The 21,507-nt window shown below is 38.1% G+C and overlaps 1 protein-coding gene and 1 pseudogene across 1 annotated transcript; both read left to right on the top strand.

The window, feature by feature from the left end:
• Nucleotides 1–2,796: 2,796 nt before the first annotated feature.
• LOC147569365 (phytolongin Phyl2.2-like) lies at nucleotides 2,797–3,480 on the top strand. Its single transcript, XM_086671920.1, has one exon. It carries the CDS (start codon nucleotides 2,797–2,799, stop codon nucleotides 3,478–3,480), a length of 684 nt encoding a protein of 227 aa, XP_086528046.1.
• Nucleotides 3,481–11,523: 8,043 nt separating this feature from the next.
• The window catches only part of LOC147569364 (cellulose synthase-like protein G3), a 43,920-nt pseudogene continuing 33,936 nt past the window's right edge, over nucleotides 11,524–21,507 (top strand).

Raw genomic sequence — 21,507 nt, 5'->3', positions numbered from 1 at the left:
TTTACGAAAAAAAAAGACAAAATATGAAGTTGGAGTCAAAAAAGGAATAACTCAAATGTTTAATTTCAAGTTTGGTATGGACCACCAAATTCTCGAGGACACTCGTAAGTTTAACATAATGCAAATGTATTCCAACCGAACACAAATCCAATGCAACTCTAATTTCTACCTTAATGCCAACCTAATGCATTTTCGCTTCTAACTATTTGCAATTCCCACTAAGAGTTGAAAGAGAAAAATAATTGGTAGTTTTTCGTGTAGTGTCTGGACACCAACTTGAAGTCCCATATTAAATTCCGTGAAAGTACAAATTTAGGATTTATTAAACATGAATTTCATGAAGTATTAGTTGGTTTTTAAGCCGCTTATTAAGATGGCCTTTAAAAATAAATATGTATGTCATTTTAAATCAGATAGTTGTAATGCTCACTGAATCTGTGAATCTTAATTTATCTTTCTATGGAACCATTTTCATATTGATACTCAAACCCAACTGTTATGTAATCATTTTCATCTTGGTCGTCGGATGTGAATCAACAACCACATCTGGCTGTTGGTTCACAAACAACAGTCAATTTCTTTAAAGTATATTATCCTTAATTACTTTTTTCTAAAAGATGATAATTATTTTAATTAGTTTTAATCAACACATTAATAATAAAATTAGAACTAATTAAATTTTTAATCAAAACATTAACATAATTACTTTGTTTTAAAAACTATTATTCCGAAAAGAGAATACATCCCACTTACTTGTCGCCGGTCCCCGAATAATTCTCCAACCTTAGAAAAAAAAAAATTATTTCGAAAATAGTTCAAAACACGTGTTTCGCACAAACACAAGGTCACACACATATTTCACACACTCACAAAAAAATCACTCACGCGTTTCGTACATGCACAAATTTTAGGCCTCAAGAGATATTGGGGTTGGAGTGGATTTTTTATGTTGAACTGATGTCGAAAATTTTGGGTTGAAAAGATGGTTTTTTGGTCGTAATAAGTGAGGTTTTTTTTTGTTGAAGCGTAATAAGTGAGGTTGGGGTTTGAGTTGCTCCAAATCGGGAGATTTGCTGTTTGGACCCCTTTCCATCTTACTGACTTATTGTTTGAACTTCCTTTTTCCAGAGTTGCACTTTAGACTCCTTTTTGACGAAATATTTACTTAGAAAAATTTCCAATTTATCTTTACAAAACTAATATTGCAGTTTGAACCCCCTAGTTTGTAAGCTTGTTGCCTCCACAGAGAAAGTTTGATCATCACTCTCGCTCTCTCTTCCATAATCAGCTTTTTTTTTCTCTCTCTCTCTAACTAAGGGTGGAAAACAAAATGGTGGGTTTTGCATCCATGGAAAATAATTGTATTCTCTTACCTTTTTTGTTGTGGGTTTTGTTCTCATCTCTCTGAATGGTTTCAATCTTTTGGAGAAAAGTTCTTCAATGCATGTTGAGAAGTTGATTGATTTTTTTCTTTATTAAATAAATACAAAATCACTTCTTTTTCTCTCTAAATTTTTGTAGGTTTTAGCTTATAACTCTCGTTCTCTCTCTAAACTACAATCTCTCTCACCCTTTAACAAATCCAAAGTCCGACAAATCTTTTTTTCTCAGAACAACCTCGTACCTTGAAAAATGCTTGTTTTGTCAAAACATCCTCTCCCAAATTACAGTATCAAGCTAATGGTTGGCTCAAATAGAAAACTTCACGTTTTTCCTCATTGAGGAATACCGAAGTTCCTATCTTCGTTGAAGAGTACTAAAGTTCCTATCTTCACCATATGTTAGCCTAAGTGGCTAAGCGATTAATGAAATCCACCTAAATAAATTTTAGCAGCTCGGTGAAACCTAGCATTGCTGTTATATTATTGCTGGTGAGGTGGGTAGTTTTCCGGTGGTGGGGTGGTTTTCCGCTGGTAGTGGTGGTGGTTAATTGTAATTCACGAGGTGGAGGGTAACAATAAAGTTGAATTTCTTTCAAGCTTGTTGAAGTCGATAATAGAATTGGGTAAATAGCACCACGAAATAGGAGGGTAAAACAGTCCAATGTCTTTTGGAAATGTTATATTTAATTTTGGTTTTTTAAAAGGGGTTTAAAGTAACACTGGAAAAATGATCCAACCAGCACCTGAATAATATGTAAGGGGGTCTAAACAGCAAATATCCCCCTCCAAATCTAGTAAAGGTAGGTTGTAATTAAGAGGACATGGGAGGGTATTTTAATGAATCCAGTGACATTCTTGTTTAGCTTTCACAAATAACTGACGTTGGATTCGAAAAAGAACCCATCGTTATCGTTTCGTTACTTTAGCGAGAGAGAGAGAGAGAGAGAGGAAAAAGTTCTCCTTCAAACAAGAAACCATTAGATTCTTCCAAAAATGAATTTTAGATATCTTTTCTGATACATTCTTCTTCCTCTTTTTTCTTCATCATTTCAAATATCTAAAGATCCAAGAGAAATCAGATTGAATCAATCGATATATTTCGATTTCTGTCTTTCGTGCGAAATCCTTCCAGATTTGATCAATTTTCGTCAACTTCATCTAAATAGCAGTCGATTTATGTAAAAAATCGCCTGAATACGATCTTGATCCGGCGGTTTTCTGTTCATCCACGACATTGTTTCCGTGAGCAGATCCCTATTTGTTTTCGTTTGAGATCGTCACGGATTTGATTCATGACAATGTTGTTGTTTAAGCGGATTTAGGCATTCATATCGGAAATTGTGATTCTCGTTCTTCTTCCCGTTCTGTTTCGATTCATAAAATTCTATTCTAATCGTTTTCCTTAAATCAACTCATGGTTTCTGATCCGAATCTGGTTCTTTACGCCTCTGTTTCCAAAGGAAACATGATTCTTGCGGAGATCAGTTCAGGCGACAGCGATTTGGAAACCATTAGAAACAGAATTTACAGCTTTTTAATGGTGGATCCATACGTTTATTTCACTATTGTGGACGAACAAGTTGGAAATTTACAAAGTCTTCAGTTCTTGGATCGAGTTAAAACTTCATTCTTGAAATTGATAAAGAAAAAATCTTCAAAAAGGTTAGAAAAACTTACTTCTCATTGTTTCCATGAAGAATTTAATCCATTATTTCGCAATTCAATTTCTTCATCTTTGAAATCAAATGGACTTAAATCACCAGTATTATTATCATCAAAAAATTTAAGAAATGAATCAAAATCATTGATTGGTAACCAAAATGGAAACTCAAAAAAGAAGAAAAATTCAGATGAGAAAACCATTGAAAGTCCAATTGAAAAGAAAGTAGATCTGTCTAGTGAAGTTAACCTAACTAGAGAATTTTCGACCTCGGTTTTGAAGAATGGTTCTTATGTAGAAAACTGTGATTATTTACAAGCTAAGAAAATGTGGAGGAAACATGTTTGGACAGTATTGTTAATAGATTTGATGATTTGCTTACTTCTTCTTGGGGTTTGGTTATGGATTTGTAGAGGTTTTCACTGCATTGCTAGCTAGATTATTTTTTCAAGCTCTTCGATGATCTGAGTTCTAATGGCATTGTTGTTGATTTCTTCGTATCGACCAGTTCTCATATTGGGTTCAACTTAACTTGGGTAATTCTATTTGTTCTTCCTTGTATCAATTTCGTTGTTGTTGTATTTTTCATTCATCTATTAGCTTGATTGTTGATATAAGTAATGCCTGACTTTGTATAGACATTGTTTCTAATTCTTTTACTGATTCGGTTGGTTTGTGTGTTCAAATCTTGTTGGTAGCTTAGATTATTATGAGTACTTAAAAACATCTATTGATATGGCTCATTCGATGGAGAAGAGAAGCAAACCCTTAATGAATAATGAGTAGGGTATTAGCTTTTTGAAATTAGTTATAGAATGAGTTAAAATAAGGGTTATTTCCCAAATAGCCCCCAACTTTGTGACTAGCTTCCCGCCTGACCCCCTAAATTAGCAAAAATATCCATATGACCCCCTTTTTCAATTATCTTTAACTTTTCGTTACTCTCTCTCCTCCATCTCATTTTCTCTCTCTGCCACATCATTTGACCACGCCACATCATCATCTTCTCCGGCATGGTCGCCGACCGGCCAAATTCCCGGTCGGCGACCTTCAAATTTTTTTTTTTTAATTCTCTCTCTTTAAAAACAAATTTTTTTTTTTTTTTTTTAAACTCTCTAGAGAGAGAGAGAGCAGATCCAAAACGGATCTGTTCGCAGACCTTCAATGGATCTGTTCTCTCTCTCTCTAGATCTGTAGAGAGAGAGAGAGTTTAAAAAAAAATTTTGTTTTTAGAGAGAGAGAGAATTAAAAAAAAAAAATTTGAAGGTGCCGGAGAAGATGATGATGTGGCGTGGTCAAATGATGTGGCAGAGAGAGAAAATGAGATGGAGGAGAGAGAGTAACGGAAAGTTAAAGATAACAGAAATAAGGGACTATATGGGTACTTTTGCTAATTTAGGGGGCCAGGCGGGAAGCTGGTCACAAAGTTGGGGGCTATTTGGGAAATAACCCTTAAAATAACTCTGATTTAGTTATTGTTGATTAGAGAAGAAAGACGGATAGTTTTAATGGTTCTGTGTATTCGAAATGACTTAACGATTCATGACTTTCGATGTAGATGTTAAATGAGTAGAAGTTGAATTTCACCAATTTTACCGTGGAGTGTAATTCATTCTTTTTCTGACTTATGCATGAGTTACGGTTTTCACCTGGACTGGACTAGGATACCTTTGATAAGGCAATACTTCTTTAGCCTACTTCTATTTATTTTGCCTCTATCTTATCTTACGCTTCAGAGTATGAAACTTTGAATGGGTGCCGTAACTCTGGTTCTAGTTTAAAGGTTTCCATTTGACCAGTCATGGATGATGTGAAGAAACACGAATATACCAATTCTATGATTCTATCGACAGGGCCGTGGCTGAGAATCATGGGGCCCTGCGCGAAGTTCGAATATGTGCCCTTCGTGCAATAAAAAATTTTAAAAAAAATGTACAAAATGCAATATTATTTATCATTCGGTAGATGAAACCATAAATGAACAAAATGATACTTTAAAGAAAGTAGTTACAGGAAAGATTTCATTTTTATTGGAAATCTAGTCTAAGAATTCACAATCGTCGGTAAACAAAAAAATTTATTTATTCTATCTTAAGACTTCGATTATAAGTTTATAACTACAAAAACATAATGAAATTTTAACTTTTAATCGAATGTTTGGATCTTAAAATAATATCATATTGTATATTTAGTTTGTCATAGATCAAACAGACCAGGGGGAAGAACAAAGACTTTAATGAACATGCCTGGCCTAAAACGATAAAGAGAAGATAAAATTCATTGTACAGTGTGTAGTTGAAGTATCTATTTCTTAAAAACACTTCAAAAGATGAATGAAACGCAACCAAAGTAACGAAATGTTTAAGAAAAAAATGTAGCGAGAGAGAAATAAATATTGGTTTAACATTTATACTCATAACCTCACAGAGGAGACGAAACCAATAGAAACTCTAAAAGTGTCAAAATGATTGTTTTTAAGGGTCCAATTGCAATTAGAATTTTGTATCAAAGAGGTCCCAGAAAAAAAGAAAAAGAAAAAAGAAAACAAATGTGCCTACTATGGGAGTTGAACCTCTGCCAAGAGTAGGGAATCCCCTCCCCAATACCAACTAAGCTATCTTTCTACTGTTCTCTAATATCAACAACTATCATATATAATTTAGACTAATACACCTCTCTAAGAGATGGGCCCCATGTGTTTGGGGGCCCAGTGCGGGCGCCCTGCCCGCCCTGCCCAAAACACGACCCTGTCTATCGATGGGAGAAAGAGGGAGGGAGGGATTCAGTTGAGAGCTATTTTAGACAATGAGTACAGTAGCGTGTTCAATGTTGCTTATATTTGATTGTTTCTCTTACATCAGATGTTTTGAATCTCAAATATTACTGGAGAAACCTAAATGAAGGACCTAAAACTAAATAACTTATGTCTTCATGTAATATATAAATCGAGGGAAATCTTCTTATGAATATCTCCAAGATATGAAAGGATTGGATACACTAAGGATTTGGGTCATTTCCGTAATTATGTTATTTCTCTTTATTTGTTTCCATCTATTGTAGTATTGTTATATTATAAATAAACACGGAGGTACATGGTTTTCCTCACCAAAAACCTTTATCTTTCACTTCAACTTTATCTTCTTCACCATCACCAACTAAGTGTTAATGTGTATTTTCATGTTTTGGTGTAAATGTCATTTTCCCTTTTACTCAGGGTTACTTTTGTAATTGTACTCCTCATCATCTTCTATATATACAACTGATGCCCTACACTTGAGGGTATCCTGATTTCCCTAACTTTCATGGTATCAGAGCTGAACAATCCCTAAGAAAATTCTTTTTTTTGTGCCCTCAGTCTTCTTCTTCTTCTTCTTCTTCTTCTTCTTCTTTATTCTCTCTTCTTCAACCTCTCTATTTTCTTCATGGCTGGCTCAACAGCAAACCCAACCTCTTCTCCCACTGTTCTTTCCTCTCCTTCAACTCCCACAACCATTGTTTCTACCTTACCTTCACTTCAAAACTTTGCTAATCTGGTCTCTATTCGTTTAGATAATACGAACTATCTCCTTTGGAAAAGTCAGCTGTTACCCATCCTTCACTCTCAGGATCTCTACAAATTTGTTGATGGCACGTTTCTTCTCCCACCTGAGTTTTTGGTCACTTACAGTGAGTCCTCTTCATCTTCAATTCCAAACCCAGATTATGTTTACTGTTATCGAGTAGATCAGATGCTACTCTCTTAGCTAAATGCTACTCTCACTGAGCCCATTCTTGCTTAAGTTTTAGGCCTCACTTCCTCTCGTGCTGTCTGGGAATCTTTAGAACGAAGCTTCTCCACCTTCAACTCAGCTCGCTTATTAAATCTTAAGCTCCAGCTTCAAACTTCTAAGAAAGGATCTCTCTCTGTCTCTGAATACCTTCTTCGTCTTAAGAGTTTAGCTGACTCTCTTGCTGCCATTGGCCACTCTATTTCTGATGATGAACTGGTTCTCATCATTCTCTCAGGCCTTGGATCTGATTATGAAAGCTTCGTGACCTCAATCACTACTCGAACTGTTCCCCCAACCTAGTCTGAGCTTCATTCTCAACTTCTCACTCATGAATTTCGTCTTCAGCTACTTCAATCTCAATCTCCTCAACCCACTGCTCTGGTTTCTCAAACCACACCTCACCAGAACTTCTCCTTCATCCACAGATGCCCTCGTGGTCGTCATTATGGTAAAGGAGGTGGTCGAGCTTCAGCTCGAGGAGCTTATTCTAATCGAGGAGGAAATTATCGATCCAACTCCTCCTCTATTTTGGGTAAACCACCAGATCAATCCCCTGTTATTTGTCAATATTGTGGTAAAACAGGACACACTGCTCGTCGTTGCTTTCAAATCACTCGTCCAAATGGACGAGCTCAATTCTTTGTTGCGCTTGGTATTGATTCCATTACTCCGGGCCCTCATTGGTACATGGATTCAGGTGCTACTTCTCATATAGCCTCTGATACTGCTTTCATTGTGTCTCGCTCTGATGTCCCTGTTCCAGATCAGGTGTTTGTTGGCAATGGAAATACAGCTTCTGTCTCTAGTGTTGGTAACTTTCGCTTACACTCTAATTTCATTTTTTCATCTTCTTCGAGAGTTTAACTGTGTTGTTTTATTTCATCGCCATGGTTTCTTTGTCCAGGACCTTCCCACAGGGAAGATTCTTCTCGCAGGAATGATTAAGGATGGTCTCTTTCGCCTATCTACAGCTCCTGTTCCATCTACTCAAATCTCTCTCTTCACTCAATCAATGTCTTCTGGAAGTCGAGCATCTCCAGATATTTGGCACTGTCGTTTAGCTCATGTTCATTTGCAAAGTTTAAATTCTCTTATTAAGAATGATGTTCTTCCATTATCAACTAATGTAATGAAACAAATTAAATGCATTAGTTGTCTTTCTTCGAAACATCATCTTCTACCTTTTACTTCTGTTAATCATCTGTCCAAATGCCCTAATGAGCTCATCCACGCTGATGTGTGGGGACCTTCACCCATCTCTTCTAATTCAGGGTTTAGATATGTGTTCTTATTCATTGATGATTTCACCAGATTTGCATGGATTTATTTTATGAAACAAAAGTTAGAGGTAAAATAAATTTTCCCAACATTCAAAGCCATGGTCGAGAAACAATTCTCTCAACCCATTAAAATCTTACAAGCAGATGGTGGAGGTGAATATATCAATTCTGATCTATCTCTCTTTCTCACATCTCATGGCATTCAACATAGAAAATCTTGCCCTCATCCTCCACAACAGAATGGAGTTGCAGAGAGAAAAATTCGCCATCTAGTGGAGACTTTTCTCTGTATTTTACATAAATCCTCTATTCCAAAATAATTTTGGCCTGAGGCATTTCAAACAGCTATTTTCACAATCAATAGACTACCCTCATCCTCTTTTAAAGGTCAAACACCATTCTTCAAATTGTTTTAGAAGCACCCAGATTACTCTATCTTTCGAATTTATGGATGTAGATGTTTCCCTCTTCTCACAGCCTATCGATCGAACAAGCTTGATAACAAAACTACACCATGTGAGTTTCTTGGCTACAGCTCAGATCATAAGGGCTATCGATGTCTTGACGAAAAATATACTAGAGTTTACATCTCCCGGCATGTAGTTTTCGACCAAGATTCTTTCCCCTTTTCTTCATCAATCCAATCTTCTTCTCCTTCGCCAAACCCTAATTTTTCCCCCATTTTGTTAGAATGGTCACTCGACAATCGATTATCCACTGTACCTCTAACTCAACTCCACTTGTCCTCACACAATCTGTCGTCTGTCCCCATAGAACAAATTCAAAACGGTCTATCCCCTACACGTCCCATTCCATCCAACCGTTCATTTCAAAATGTGTCCTCTCTAAATCGTACGATAGTGGCATCTACTGCTCCCACTTCTCCACCTGGCCCCTTGTCTCCCCAGCTGTCTCTGGGTTCTGATGCACCCGAAAAGGTTGCACACCCAAGCGGAGGTATCAAGTAGTGATCCGGCAAAGCCGAGATCGATCCAAGGATAGGAAGGTAGTTTGGATATCGAAGGGTCTGATCCCTCGGTCTAGATATTAAAGGCTTACTTAAACAAAAGCGGAGATAAAAGAAGGTAATGTGAGGTTTATAATCGAATAAGCAATAAGAAAATAAAGTAAGTAAAACAAACTAAAATATCAACGTAAGAGGGCTAGAGAGATTTGAGAGAAGAGTCGAAGGAACAAGAGTCGGGAGACGGTAAGACTCGATTCGGGCAACAAATAAGTGAGAGAGGTGTCGAAGTCTGAGAATCCATAATGATAAACCTATGACTATGTGTAGTCCGATTTGATGTGTCGAGGTACAATCAATATTCGACTCCTAAAGTAGATATCTCTAAGTACTATGTATATCCGGAGATCATACTTAGTCAAATAAACGTCTAAATCGGTTAATCCCGAGTCATCGAAAGTGTCATCTAGTCGCCTAACTATGTGAAGTGCATGACAAGACACATGAAATTATGACTTAGACTACGATCGATATCGAATACTTCGTTTCGTCTATTAACTATGCGAAGTGCTTGACAAGACACATGAAAATACGATCAAAACGATAATCGAAATAAATGAACATCAATTTATAATCAAAACATCAAATCATATTAAACATAATCACGAATTCATCACATTTCATCTCATATGATCGACACACTAAAGTTAGCTAATATGGCGATTGAATAAGAAATGGAAAGGAAATGATGAGAGAATCCCCCTTTTTCGATGTGGTTCGAGGCTAAGATCGTCGGCAAATATGAGTCTTTAAGGTTCAACCGATCTCCCCTTAGCAAATTCTGGGTTCCCCATAGCGACCACCATCATCTTCTCCATTTAGAACACAACCTCTATTAAAGCTAACCCTAGCTTTCTCTCTCTAGCAATTTCTAGCTCAAACCAAAATCAAACAACAAGGGAAACAAGGCAATGACATGGGGAGTAAAAGCCCTATGATTTCCGGCCAAGAAAGTGGCCGGAAATGTCAAGAAAGATCCGGCCAAGGCATGAAGAAATCCGGCCAAAATGTCCAAGTCCGGCCAAGATTTAGTTGCAGCCGAGCCTTAGCTTGCTGCCCCGTACCATGTCGCGGCCGTCCCGAGCAGTCCGAGCTGCTGCTCGAGTCCTTGCTGTTCCGGCCGGTTTAACATCCACCCGAGCTGCTGCTTGAAAGGTCGAGTTGCTCAAATGGAGCACGGGCTGCTGCTGGAAGCTACTGTCCACTACGTCCCGAGCAGCAGCTGCGTTTCCAGCTCCTCTATGCCGATTGAATGTGCTCCGAACTGTTGTCCATGGCTATTCCCGCTGCTGCCTTGTATACCGGAACAGCTGCTGTCCCTTTCTCGTTCTTGTTGCTCCGGCCGGTTCTAGCCTTGGCCGGCCTAGTTAGCTTGGCCGGCCAAGCTAAAACCGGCAGCCCCTTCACTCTCTTCCCTCTCTTTCAAGCTCTCAACCCTAGAAGAAAGCCCTAGGTTTTTGTTGAAGAACACCAAGAACCCTAGCCTTTCTCTCAAACTTCTCCTCCTCTCTTACTTGGTGAAGAAGATGATGAATAGTTCTAACTTGAATAAAAACCTAGACTTAGTCAAGTTGACTAAGTCTTTACACTACTTCAAACCCTTGACTTTGTCCATCATTAAAGACTCTTGACTTGGACCAAAAAGAGTGCCCATAGAATCTCTATTGTTCTCTTCCTCTTTGGGGTCTTGGGTTGGGCTTCTTTCTAAAGCAAGGGAGTGCCTTCATAGAATCCTTGTTTCAAGACCGAACCTCGGCTTCTTTCATTCACAACTTTTCCGTCCGAACTCCGAATCGACTTCCGCTTTCACCGTCGGCCTCGTCATTGACCTCATTTGTTGTGTTGACTTATGATATTGACCAAAATACCCCTGGTGCTCTTTTCTTCCCTTTTGCCGCTTAAGATGAAAATGTGATAATTCGCTCTCTTTATTCCGAATTACACGCCAAACCCCAAATAAACTACCTAGCAATGAAAACATATATATAATTAGAAATAAAACTCGAAAAGAACTAACTCATCAAAGTTAAGTGACCTAAATGTGGCATTTTCACGCCACATCAGGTTCTGACCAAGTGGTCCATCTCTAAACGCGTCACCTGCTATTCAGACCTTGTCTCCTGACCCAACCTCTGAGTCAGCCCCACCTTCTGAAATTCCTGCGACTTAGTCCTTACTTCCTCTTCTTTCCCCAATTTTTAAAATACCTTCGTCCCCACCTTCTTTTTATCTCTCTAAACAAAAACCTCCCCCAAATTCTTCAATCCATCCCATGATCACTAGAAGTCGTGATGGCACGAGAAAACCTAAGATTTTTCTTACAAATGTTGATTCCCATGAACAACCCCCTTTAGAAGAACCTCAATCTTTTCTTCAAGCATCCAAGCACAAGCACTGGTGCGAAGCAATGGAGGAGGAAATTAGGGCTCTCAAGAAAAACAATACTTGGTCTTTAGTCCCTAGACAACCAGACATGAATCTTGTGGATAGTAAATGGATATATAGCATTAAACAGAGAACTGATGGATTTATTCTTCGTTTTAAAGCTCGTCTTGTAGCTCGTTGTTACACTCAACAAGAAGGAATCGACTATGACGAAACTTTTAGTCCAGTAGTCCGACCTGAAACAGTTCGATCAATTCTTTCCCTTGCAGACACTCGAAACTGGTCTATTAGGCAATTAGATGTCAAGAACGCATTTCTCAATGGTGATCTTCAAGAATCTGTGTTCATGATTCAACCAAAGGGGTTTGTTAGTTCTGATTTTCCTGATCATGTGTGTCGACTAAACAAAGCTTTATATGGACTCAAACAAGCCCCTAGGGCTTGGCATCAACGTTTTAGTGATTGTCTACTCAAGCTTAAGATTAAACAATCGATGGCTGATCCATCTATGTTTTATCTTAGTACTTCTTCTGATCTAATCATTCTTCTATTATACGTTGATGACATTATTGTGACAGGTTCGTCTATCTCTCTTCTTCAACATATAATTACACAACTTAAGTCAAAGTTCAATATGACAGACATGGGCTCCCCAAGTTATTTTTTGGGAATGGAGGCAACAAGAACCAACAACACACTCACTCTCACCCAACGAGAATATACATTGGATCTCCTACGTCGATTTGGGCTCATTGAGGCAAAACCAGTTCACACTCCTGTCATCACAAGAACAAAGTTATCAAAATCAGATGGTGAACCATTAAAGGATCCACAAATATTCAGAAGTTTGGTTGGAGCATTACAATATCTCACCCTCACGCGACATGACATTGCTTATAGTGTAAATCAGGTATCAAAATTCATGCACACTCCGACTACAACACATTTCATTGCAGCAAAACGAATATTTAGGTATTTGAAAGGTACAATTTCGAATGGCCTCTGTTTTCATCGAGCCAATTCTCTTCAAATTATTGGCTACTCAGGTTGTGTTTGATAGTAATTTGGAGAAAGGAAAAAAAATAGAGAATTATTTGCTCCGAGAAAATTTTTCACCGAGAAACATTTACCTTGTAGACAGTTCCATATTTTCCTGTGTTCGATTGATTAAGAGAAAAAATTTCGTTTTTCTATTGTTTGTTTCACGAAAAAAAAATTATATATCAAATTCAATACTGTCTCATCGTGGTCATAGAGATTAGGGGAGAAATCTGGTTGTATTGAAGTAACTTTGTCCAGCCAAAATCCGGATAGAATCTAGCCCTATTTGTTGGCTAATCAACCCTTCTGGTGGTGTTACCAATTTATCTTTTTGTGGGCACAAAACGAAAGCTAGTGATTTCCTTGATGCTTCACTTCTTTAAGTCTTAACTATTATTTTATGTAAACAACTCTTGTATCTATGATAGATCTTGAAAACCCTACAAAAGTATTGAGAAAAATACTTATTAAAGTTCAAACCAGTGTTCAGTGGCGCACCCCCTCGGTCCTCCCGGAAAAAAAAAATTAGTAGTAGTAATAAGTTTTTTTTATTCATGTAGTTATAACGATATGTATATAACGACGTAAATGGAAAACAGAAAGGAGGGTTCGGTTTGATGGTAAGATCCGGGACCGGGATTCAAAACTGCCTGACATGAGGGTATGAGTTGGAAACTCACCATTTTACATTTTTTTTGAAGTGCTCTGTGTCTTTTAATACCCAGCGTACACAATAATAACAAAAGAACAAAGTGGCCTGATGGTGGAGGGACGGGCTTCTAGATGTGTGCCACGGGTTCGAGCCCAGCTGCCCTCTTTTTTTATTTTTTTATTTTAAATATAATCAATTCAAAAACCAACTTATATAAAATTAATTCAAATATCCTAAACTCCTACAAACTTTAATTCATCTACCCTAAATCCCCACAAACTTCAATTTATCTACCCTAAACTCTACAAACTTCAATTCATCTACCCTAAATCCCTACAAACTTCAACTCATCTACCCTACTAAATTCTATAAACTTCAATTCACCTACCATAAACCCCTACAAACTTCAACTCATCTACCCTAAACTCTTACAAACTTCAATTTATCTACCCTAAACTCTATAAACTTCAATTCATCTACCATTAACCCCTACAAACTTTCAATTCTACCCTAAATCCCTACAAACTTCAATTCATCTGTCCTAAACTCTATAAACTTCAATTCATCTACCATAAACCCCTACAAACTTCAACCCATCTACCCTAAACCCTTACAAACTTCAATTTATCTACCCTAAACTCTATCAACTTCAATTCATCTACCATAACCCCTACAAACTTTCAATTCATCTACCCTAAATCCCTACAAACTTCAATTCATCTATCCTAAATTCTATAAACTTCAATTCATCTACCATAAACCCCTACAAACTTCAACTCATCTACCCTAAACTCTATCTGTTGGGGTCCCTCCTTATAATTAAAGGACTCCTAGTTGGAATAGGATTTCCCTTATTCCTTGTTTGGGAAAAAAATAGAAACTTCTATTTTTTCAAGCCTAAAAAGGAATTCCTATTTCCATTGGTAAACCTCCTTATTTATTATTATAAATAGGGAATGAAAGGGAAGAGATTATTCACAACAACTTCCAGAACAAAGAGAAGTCAGAGAAAGAGAGATTTCTGAAGTGGTTCTTTCAAGAGAGATTGAAAGAGAAGAATATTGGTTTGAAGAAAAGAAGATTATTAATCTTGTGAAGCAATTTAATTTGTGGTTATCTTCTTCAACCTTTAGTAATCTAGGATTTGTTCAAATCTAAGGAGTAAGAGATTTCTATTTCATTGTTTCTTTGTTCAGTTTATCCACCATAGTTTTGGTGAAGAGTTGTTATTCAAGAGTGTTTTACACATTTTGAAGAGTTGGTTAATCCTCTATTTGTTTAGAGAAGAATTGTTATCCAAGAGTGTTTCCACACATCTTGAACAATTAGTTTATCCACCATAGGATTGGTGAAGAATTGTGTAACCCATTATTTAATTATAGTGGAAGATTTCTGGACTAGGTCCCGTGGTTTTTTACCTTCTATCTTGGAGGGGTTTTTTGCCACGTTAAATAATCTTGGTGTCTCTGCTTTTACATTCACGTTGTTTATCTTCATATTCCTGAACAAGTTAATTAGGTTATTTTTCCTAACAAGTGGTACCAGAGCTAAGGTTGGATTTATTGTTCAGAAATATGGAAGTGAATACTAATCACATGATTAGTTTAGATGGAGAAAACTACTTGATGTGGAAAGCAAAAATGGAAGATTTGTTATACTGCAAAGACCTAGCCGCACCCATTGAAAATCACGGTACAAAACCGATGAAGATGGATGAAGAAGACTGGAAGGTATTAGATCGTAAGGTTGTTGGATTTATTCGACAATGGGTAGAACCCAGTGTTTTTCATCATGTATCGACGGAGACTTCCGCTTTTAGTCTATGGAGGAAATTAGAAGAATTATATGATCAGAAGACAGCTGCCAAAAAGGCTTATTTGTTCCGACAGCTAGGAAAATTACAATATAAAGAAGGAACCTCAATTGCTCAACACTTGAATGAGATGAAAAGTCTAGTAAATCAGCTTTCTGCAATGAAGTTAGTTTTGGATGATGAGTTGCAGGCCTTACTTCTTCTAAATTCTTTACCAGATAGTTGGGAAACATTGGTGGTGTCTCTTAGCAATTCTGCTCCTGATGGCATAATGCGTATGAATCACGTAACAGGTAGTTTGTTGAATGAAGAAACAAGAAGGAAATCATCGTCAGACGAGTCTCATTCAGAGGCACTTGTTACAGAAAGACGGGGGAGAGGTAAAAGTAGAAAACCTCATAACCGTGATAAGTCAAGGGGGAGATCAAAACCAAAGAAAGAAGTTAGATGTTTTGGTTGTGGAAAAATGGGTCATTACAAGAGTGATTGCAGGAAACCAAAGAAGGAAAATAAAAAGGATGATGAAAAACAAGATAATGTTGCGGCAGTTGCCTCAGGTGATGACGTTATCTTACTCTCAGGTTGTGGAGACACTTGCTTAAGTATGGCTGAGTCAGAACCAGAAACAACATGGTTGGTTGACTCAGGTGCTTCGTATCATGCTATTCCATGTAAGGATTTCTTTAACTCTTACAGAACTGGTGACCTTGGCAAAGTCAGGATGGGAAACTTAGGTTTCTCAAAAATCGTAGGAATTGGAGAAGTGAAAATTGAGACGAGCACAGGAAGTACATTGATTCTTAAGAATGTGAGGCATATAACAGATCTTCGATATAACCTAATCTCTACCGGAGTATTAGATGATGAAGGGTACCACAGTCACTTTGGTGATGGAAAGTGGAAGCTCACAAAAGGGTCAATGGTGATAGCAAGAGGGAAGAAGTGTTGTACTTTATACAGGACTCAAGTAAAACTGTGTAAAGGAGAATTGAATGCAGTTGAAAAAGATTCTTCCACTGATCTTTGGCATAGAAGACTCGGACACATGAGCGAGAAGGGACTCCAAATCCTTGCTAAACGACAAGACTTACCGAACATGAAAGGTATAAATTTAAACACTTGCTCTCATTGTTTAGTAGGAAAGCAACACAGAGTTTCCTTTCAAAGGAATGCATCTGAAAGAAAATCCAGTGTTTTGGAGCTTGTTTATTCTGACGTTTGTGGACCTTTAAAGGTCAAAACACTTGGTGGTGCTTTGTATTTTGTTACTTTTATAGATGATGCTTCCAGGAAAGTTTGGGCATATGCCATAAAGACCAAAGATCAGGTACTTGCAGTTTTCAAGAATTTCCACAACATGGTGGAACGAGAGACAGGAAAATCATTGAAGTGCATTCGCACTGACAATGGAGGAGAATACATCGGGTTATTTGAAGAGTACTGCAAAACCCATGGTATTCGACATGAACAGACAGTTCCCAAAACTCCACAACAAAATGGTGTATCAGAACGCATGAATCGCACTATTGTGGAGAGGACCAGATGTATGCTCTCAGAAGCTAAGCTGCCTAAAAGCTTCTGGGGTGAGGCAATGCGTACTGCATGTTATCTGATCAATTTATCACCTTCAGCACCATTAGATGGAGATGTAGCTGAGAGAGTGTGGGCTGGGAAAGAAGTCAGTTATGAACACCTAAGGGTGTTTGGTTGCAGGGCTTTTGTGCATATACCTAAAGATCAAAGAGCAAAGCTTGATGACAAAGCCAAGCAATGCATCTTTTTAGGGTATGCAGATGAGAAATTTGGATACAGGTTATGGGATCCAGTCGACAAGAAGATTATTAGAAGTAGAGATGTGGTCTTTCTTGAAGATCAAACTATTGAGGACTTCGAGAAAGTTGAGAAGCATGAGAATCATAGTGATGATCTCATTGATATAGATCCACATATCTCTTCTAAGGTTATGCATGATAATGCAGGTGAAGAACAAAATCATGAAGATGAAGCTCATGAAGATGTTCCTATGGGTGATGATGTTGAACAAGGAATAGATGTTCAACATGAACCACCAGCTGAATTGAGAAGATCGACTAGACAGAGAGCACCATCTACCAAGTGTCCTCCACACGAGTATGTGATGGTTACAGATAGTGGAGAACCACAGTGTTATGAAGAAGCCCTAGATGATGAACACAAGAAGGAGTGGTTGAAAGCTATGCAAGATGAGATTGAATCATTGCATAAGAACAACACTTTTAAGTTGGTTGAAAAACCCAAGAATAAGAAAATTCTAAAAAATAAGTGGGTGTTCAAAATCAAGACCGAAGAAAGAAATTCACAACCACGGTACAAGGCACGCCTAGTGGTGAAAGGATTTGGGCAAAAGAAGGGTATTGATTTTGATGAGATCTTCTCCCCAGTGGTGAAGATGTCCTCTATACGGTTAGTATTGGGATTGGCTGCAAGTATGAACCTAGAAATTGAGCAACTAGATGTCAAGACCGGTTTCCTTCATGGTGACTTGGAGGAAGATGTGTATATGGAACAACCAACAGGGTTTGAAGTTAAAGGTAAGGAACACTTGGTTTGTAAGTTAGAGAAGAGTTTATATGGGCTAAAACAAGCACCAAGACAGTGGCACAAAAAGTTTGAATCATTCATGAAGGATCAAGGGTATCACAAGACGGCTTCAGATCATTGTGTTTTCGTTCATAAATTTCCTGATGGAGATTTGATTATACTTCTGCTTTATGTTGATGATATGTTGATTGTTGGCCAGGATGCTACTAAAATTAGCAGGTTAAAGAAGGAACTAAACAAGTATTTCGATATGAAAGACTTGGGTCCAACAAAACAAATTCTTGGCATGCATATTTCTCGTGATAGAAAAGCTGGAAAACTTTGGCTATCACAAGAAAGATACATTGAGAAGGTTCTAGAAAGGTTCAACATGGACAAGACAAAACCAGTGAGTTGTCCATTAGCCAGTCACTTCAAGTTGACTCGTGATCAGTGTCCATCAACTAGAAGTGAGAAAGAAGAAATGGAGAAAATTCCTTATGCTTCAGCTGTAGGAAGCTTGATGTATGCAATGGTGTGTACAAGACCGGACATTGCATTTGCAGTTGGAGTAGTAAGCAGATTTCTTGCTAATCCAGGCAAAGAGCATTGGTTAGCAGTGAAGTGGATTCTGAAGTATCTTAGAGGTACGTCTAAAGCTCGTATATGTTTTGGTAATGATAAGCAAGTATTAGTCGGTTACACAGATGCAGACATGGCAGGAGATGTAGACTCTAAAAGGTCCACATCAGGCTACCTATTTACATTTTCAGGGGGAGCAGTGTCATGGCAATCTAAATTACAAAAGTGTGTAGCTTTATCTACTACAGAGGCAGAATATATTGCCATTACAGGATGTTGCAAAGAGATGTTATGGATGAAGAGGCTGTTAGAAGAACTTGGTATGAAACAGGATAATTATGTTATTCATTGCGACAGTCAAAGTGCCATCCACCTCAGTAAGAATTCTAGTTTCCATTCCAAGTCCAAGCATATAAATGTGAGATACCAGTCGATCCAAGATGTTCTTGAAGAAAAGGTGTTGAAGATCGAGAAAATCCATACTGACGACAATGGTTCAGATATGATGACAAAACCATTACCCAAAGGCAAACATGAGCTATGTAGCAGTGTTGCGGGTTTGGGGATGGTAGGTCCCTCTTCATAAGTCGGGAGGGGGAGTTTGTTGGGGTCCCTCCTTATAATTAAAGGACTCCTAGTTGGAATAGGATTTCCCTTATTCCTTGTTTGGGAAAAAAATAGAAACTTCTATTTTTTCAAGCCTAAAAAGGAATTCCTATTTCCATTGGTAAACCTCCTTATTTATTATTATAAATAGGGAATGAAAGGGAAGAGATTATTCACAACAACTTCCAGAACAAAGAGAAGTCAGAGAAAGAGAGATTTCTGAAGTGGTTCTTTCAAGAGAGATTGAAAGAGAAGAATATTGGTTTGAAGAAAAGAAGATTATTAATCTTGTGAAGCAATTTAATTTGTGGTTATCTTCTTCAACCTTTAGTAATCTAGGATTTGTTCAAATCTAAGGAGTAAGAGATTTCTATTTCTTTATTTCTTTGTTCAGTTTATCCACCATAGTTTTGGTGAAGAGTTGTTATTCAAGAGTGTTTTACACATCTTGAAGAGTTGGTTAATCCTCTATTTGTTTAGAGAAGAATTGTTATCCAAGAGTGTTTCCACACATCTTGAACAATTAGTTTATCCACCATAGGATTGGTGAAGAATTGTGTAACCCATTATTTAATTATAGTGGAAGATTTCTGGACTAGGTCCCGTGGTTTTTTACCTTCTATCTTGGAGGGGTTTTTTGCTGAAGGGTTTTGGTGTATCCTATACACTACCTAGTGTTGTAAGCGGAATCTCAAACATCTCATGTTTAACACTAGATTGCCCAGGACCTATATGCATAAACTAATCAATGAACTAGAGAGGGATAAATACCTTAACGCGTTTTTCCCTCGAACCATTCCAATCGCATGCAAAGATCGAGAGCTCCAACTGTAGCTCCTCTACTTGAGACACCGAGTGAATAGACTTGATCTCCCTTCCTTTCAGACTGCTAGGACTTAGTAGAAGGTTGAGAAGAACTCTTCTTCTTAACTAGATTGATAGAATGAGAACTTTTTCTCTATATTCCTCTCTCTCCAATAGCTGTATATTCAGAGAGAGAGAGAGAGCTGTATAATTTTCCTTAGAGAAAAATCCACACCTTTTCTGCTCTCAACTGACCCAATATATAGACAAACCCTAATTAGAATCTCATTCAGATTAGGTTTTCTATTTTCTGGGTCACAGAAAAGATAATTACCAAAATACCCTTTTTGGGGTATTTTGATAATCCCCTTAAGTGTGGCCGGCCAGGGCAGCCCACTATGGGCCTTATGTGGCCGGCCCACTTACTCTGGTCGGCCATCTCATGGCCGGCCCAAAGAGCCTCCTTTCTATCTTGTCCCGAATCTCCATTCGGACCCTTTCGGCCTTTCCAGTTGAATCCCATCCAACTTTTAGCCAGTTCCCGTCTAGTCAAATCTCTCCGATCAAGTTACCACTCTTATGTGTAACCCGTTGTAGGATCCGGTCTATGTTAGCCTCGAATCAACTCCTTGATCCGATGATCGTAGTTGGCTTCTAGCAAAGCATTACGACCCCTAATTGGACCGGACTGGATGATCTTTACGTGTGGTCATCGTTATCCTAACTGACAAATTGATCGCATTGCCACCTTGGTCGAAGGACACTCCTTCGGAAGGACATCTCCTTCAGACCGAACGGATAAATCCTTTAGTCTCCCACTTGTACTTAGAACAAGTGCAATGCTCGATTCCCATGTCGCTTAGTATCCCATCTGATACGTCACACGTTTCAGACTTTCTTGATCCAGAGAACAACTGTCAAATCAAATGATTAACTCTTAATCCATTTGAGTGCGGCCACACATTTCACAGTTGCTTCTCCTCAAGTGGCCCGGAGATACTTATTCCTAATTTAATAGGAGGACATCATCCAGTCTTGTACTCCCACTTAACTTCATGTCTATCCTGTCTCCCCCAGTATGCTGCCTTTATAACCTCCTTTTACGGCGCGGCGTTTGACAGTACCAAAGTTCGACATTCCTTACATAAGATGAGTGGAGCACTCATGTTTACGGAATCTCTCCAATCTTGCCTATGAGAGTTTGTGACGCCTTTTTCAACTTCTTGAAAAAACTCTCATCTTTGGGTTAATCCAATGTAGATTCCCCAATCTACATCCATGTAATTGACTCAAATACTATATTCCTATAGCCCATGGAACTGCGCTATCAGTCAATTCCCATGCTAGTCTTCTTGAGTCATTGTTGTCCATGCAATGACCTGGACTAGGGACTTTATAATGAATCTATTCCACGTTCACTTAGTAGGGTTCCATTTACCAGATCACGTATCTGATAAACCTACCTGGAATTCCTCATTATTTTGGACCGTCATTAAACACTAAACCATTATTTAACGACAGAAATAAACTCCTTTATTTCTTTTTATTGAATGTAGCTAATCGATTACATGAAAACCCCTTTTCATTAATTCAATTACAACCTAAAGCCATTCATCGATGCGCTTTATACCTATGCCCCTTCTATGACTCTCATACTTGGGCTGAGGCAGTGGTTTAGTTAACGGATCGGCAACGTTGTCGTCCGTATCGACTTTGCAAATGACCACATCCTTTCGCTCAGTGATTTCCCTAATCACGTGGTACTTCCTTAGGATATGTTTGGATTTCTGGTGTGCCCTTGGTTCCTTAGCCTGGGCGATAGCTCCATTGTTGTCACAATACAGATTAACCCCATTTTCTATGCTAGGAACTACACCAAGTTCGGAGATAAACTTCTTTATCCAAACTCCTTCCTTCGCTGCTTCCGAAGCGGCAAGGTATTCTGCTTC

Source organism: Eschscholzia californica, unplaced genomic scaffold (assembly GCF_041429995.1).
Source record: "Eschscholzia californica isolate CP2 unplaced genomic scaffold, dmEscCali1.0.p SCAF_1, whole genome shotgun sequence".
In the NCBI taxonomy this organism is placed as follows: Eukaryota; Viridiplantae; Streptophyta; class Magnoliopsida; order Ranunculales; family Papaveraceae; genus Eschscholzia; species Eschscholzia californica.
Note: the sequence above shows the minus strand (reverse complement) of the source record. Positions and strands in the feature narration are given on the sequence as shown.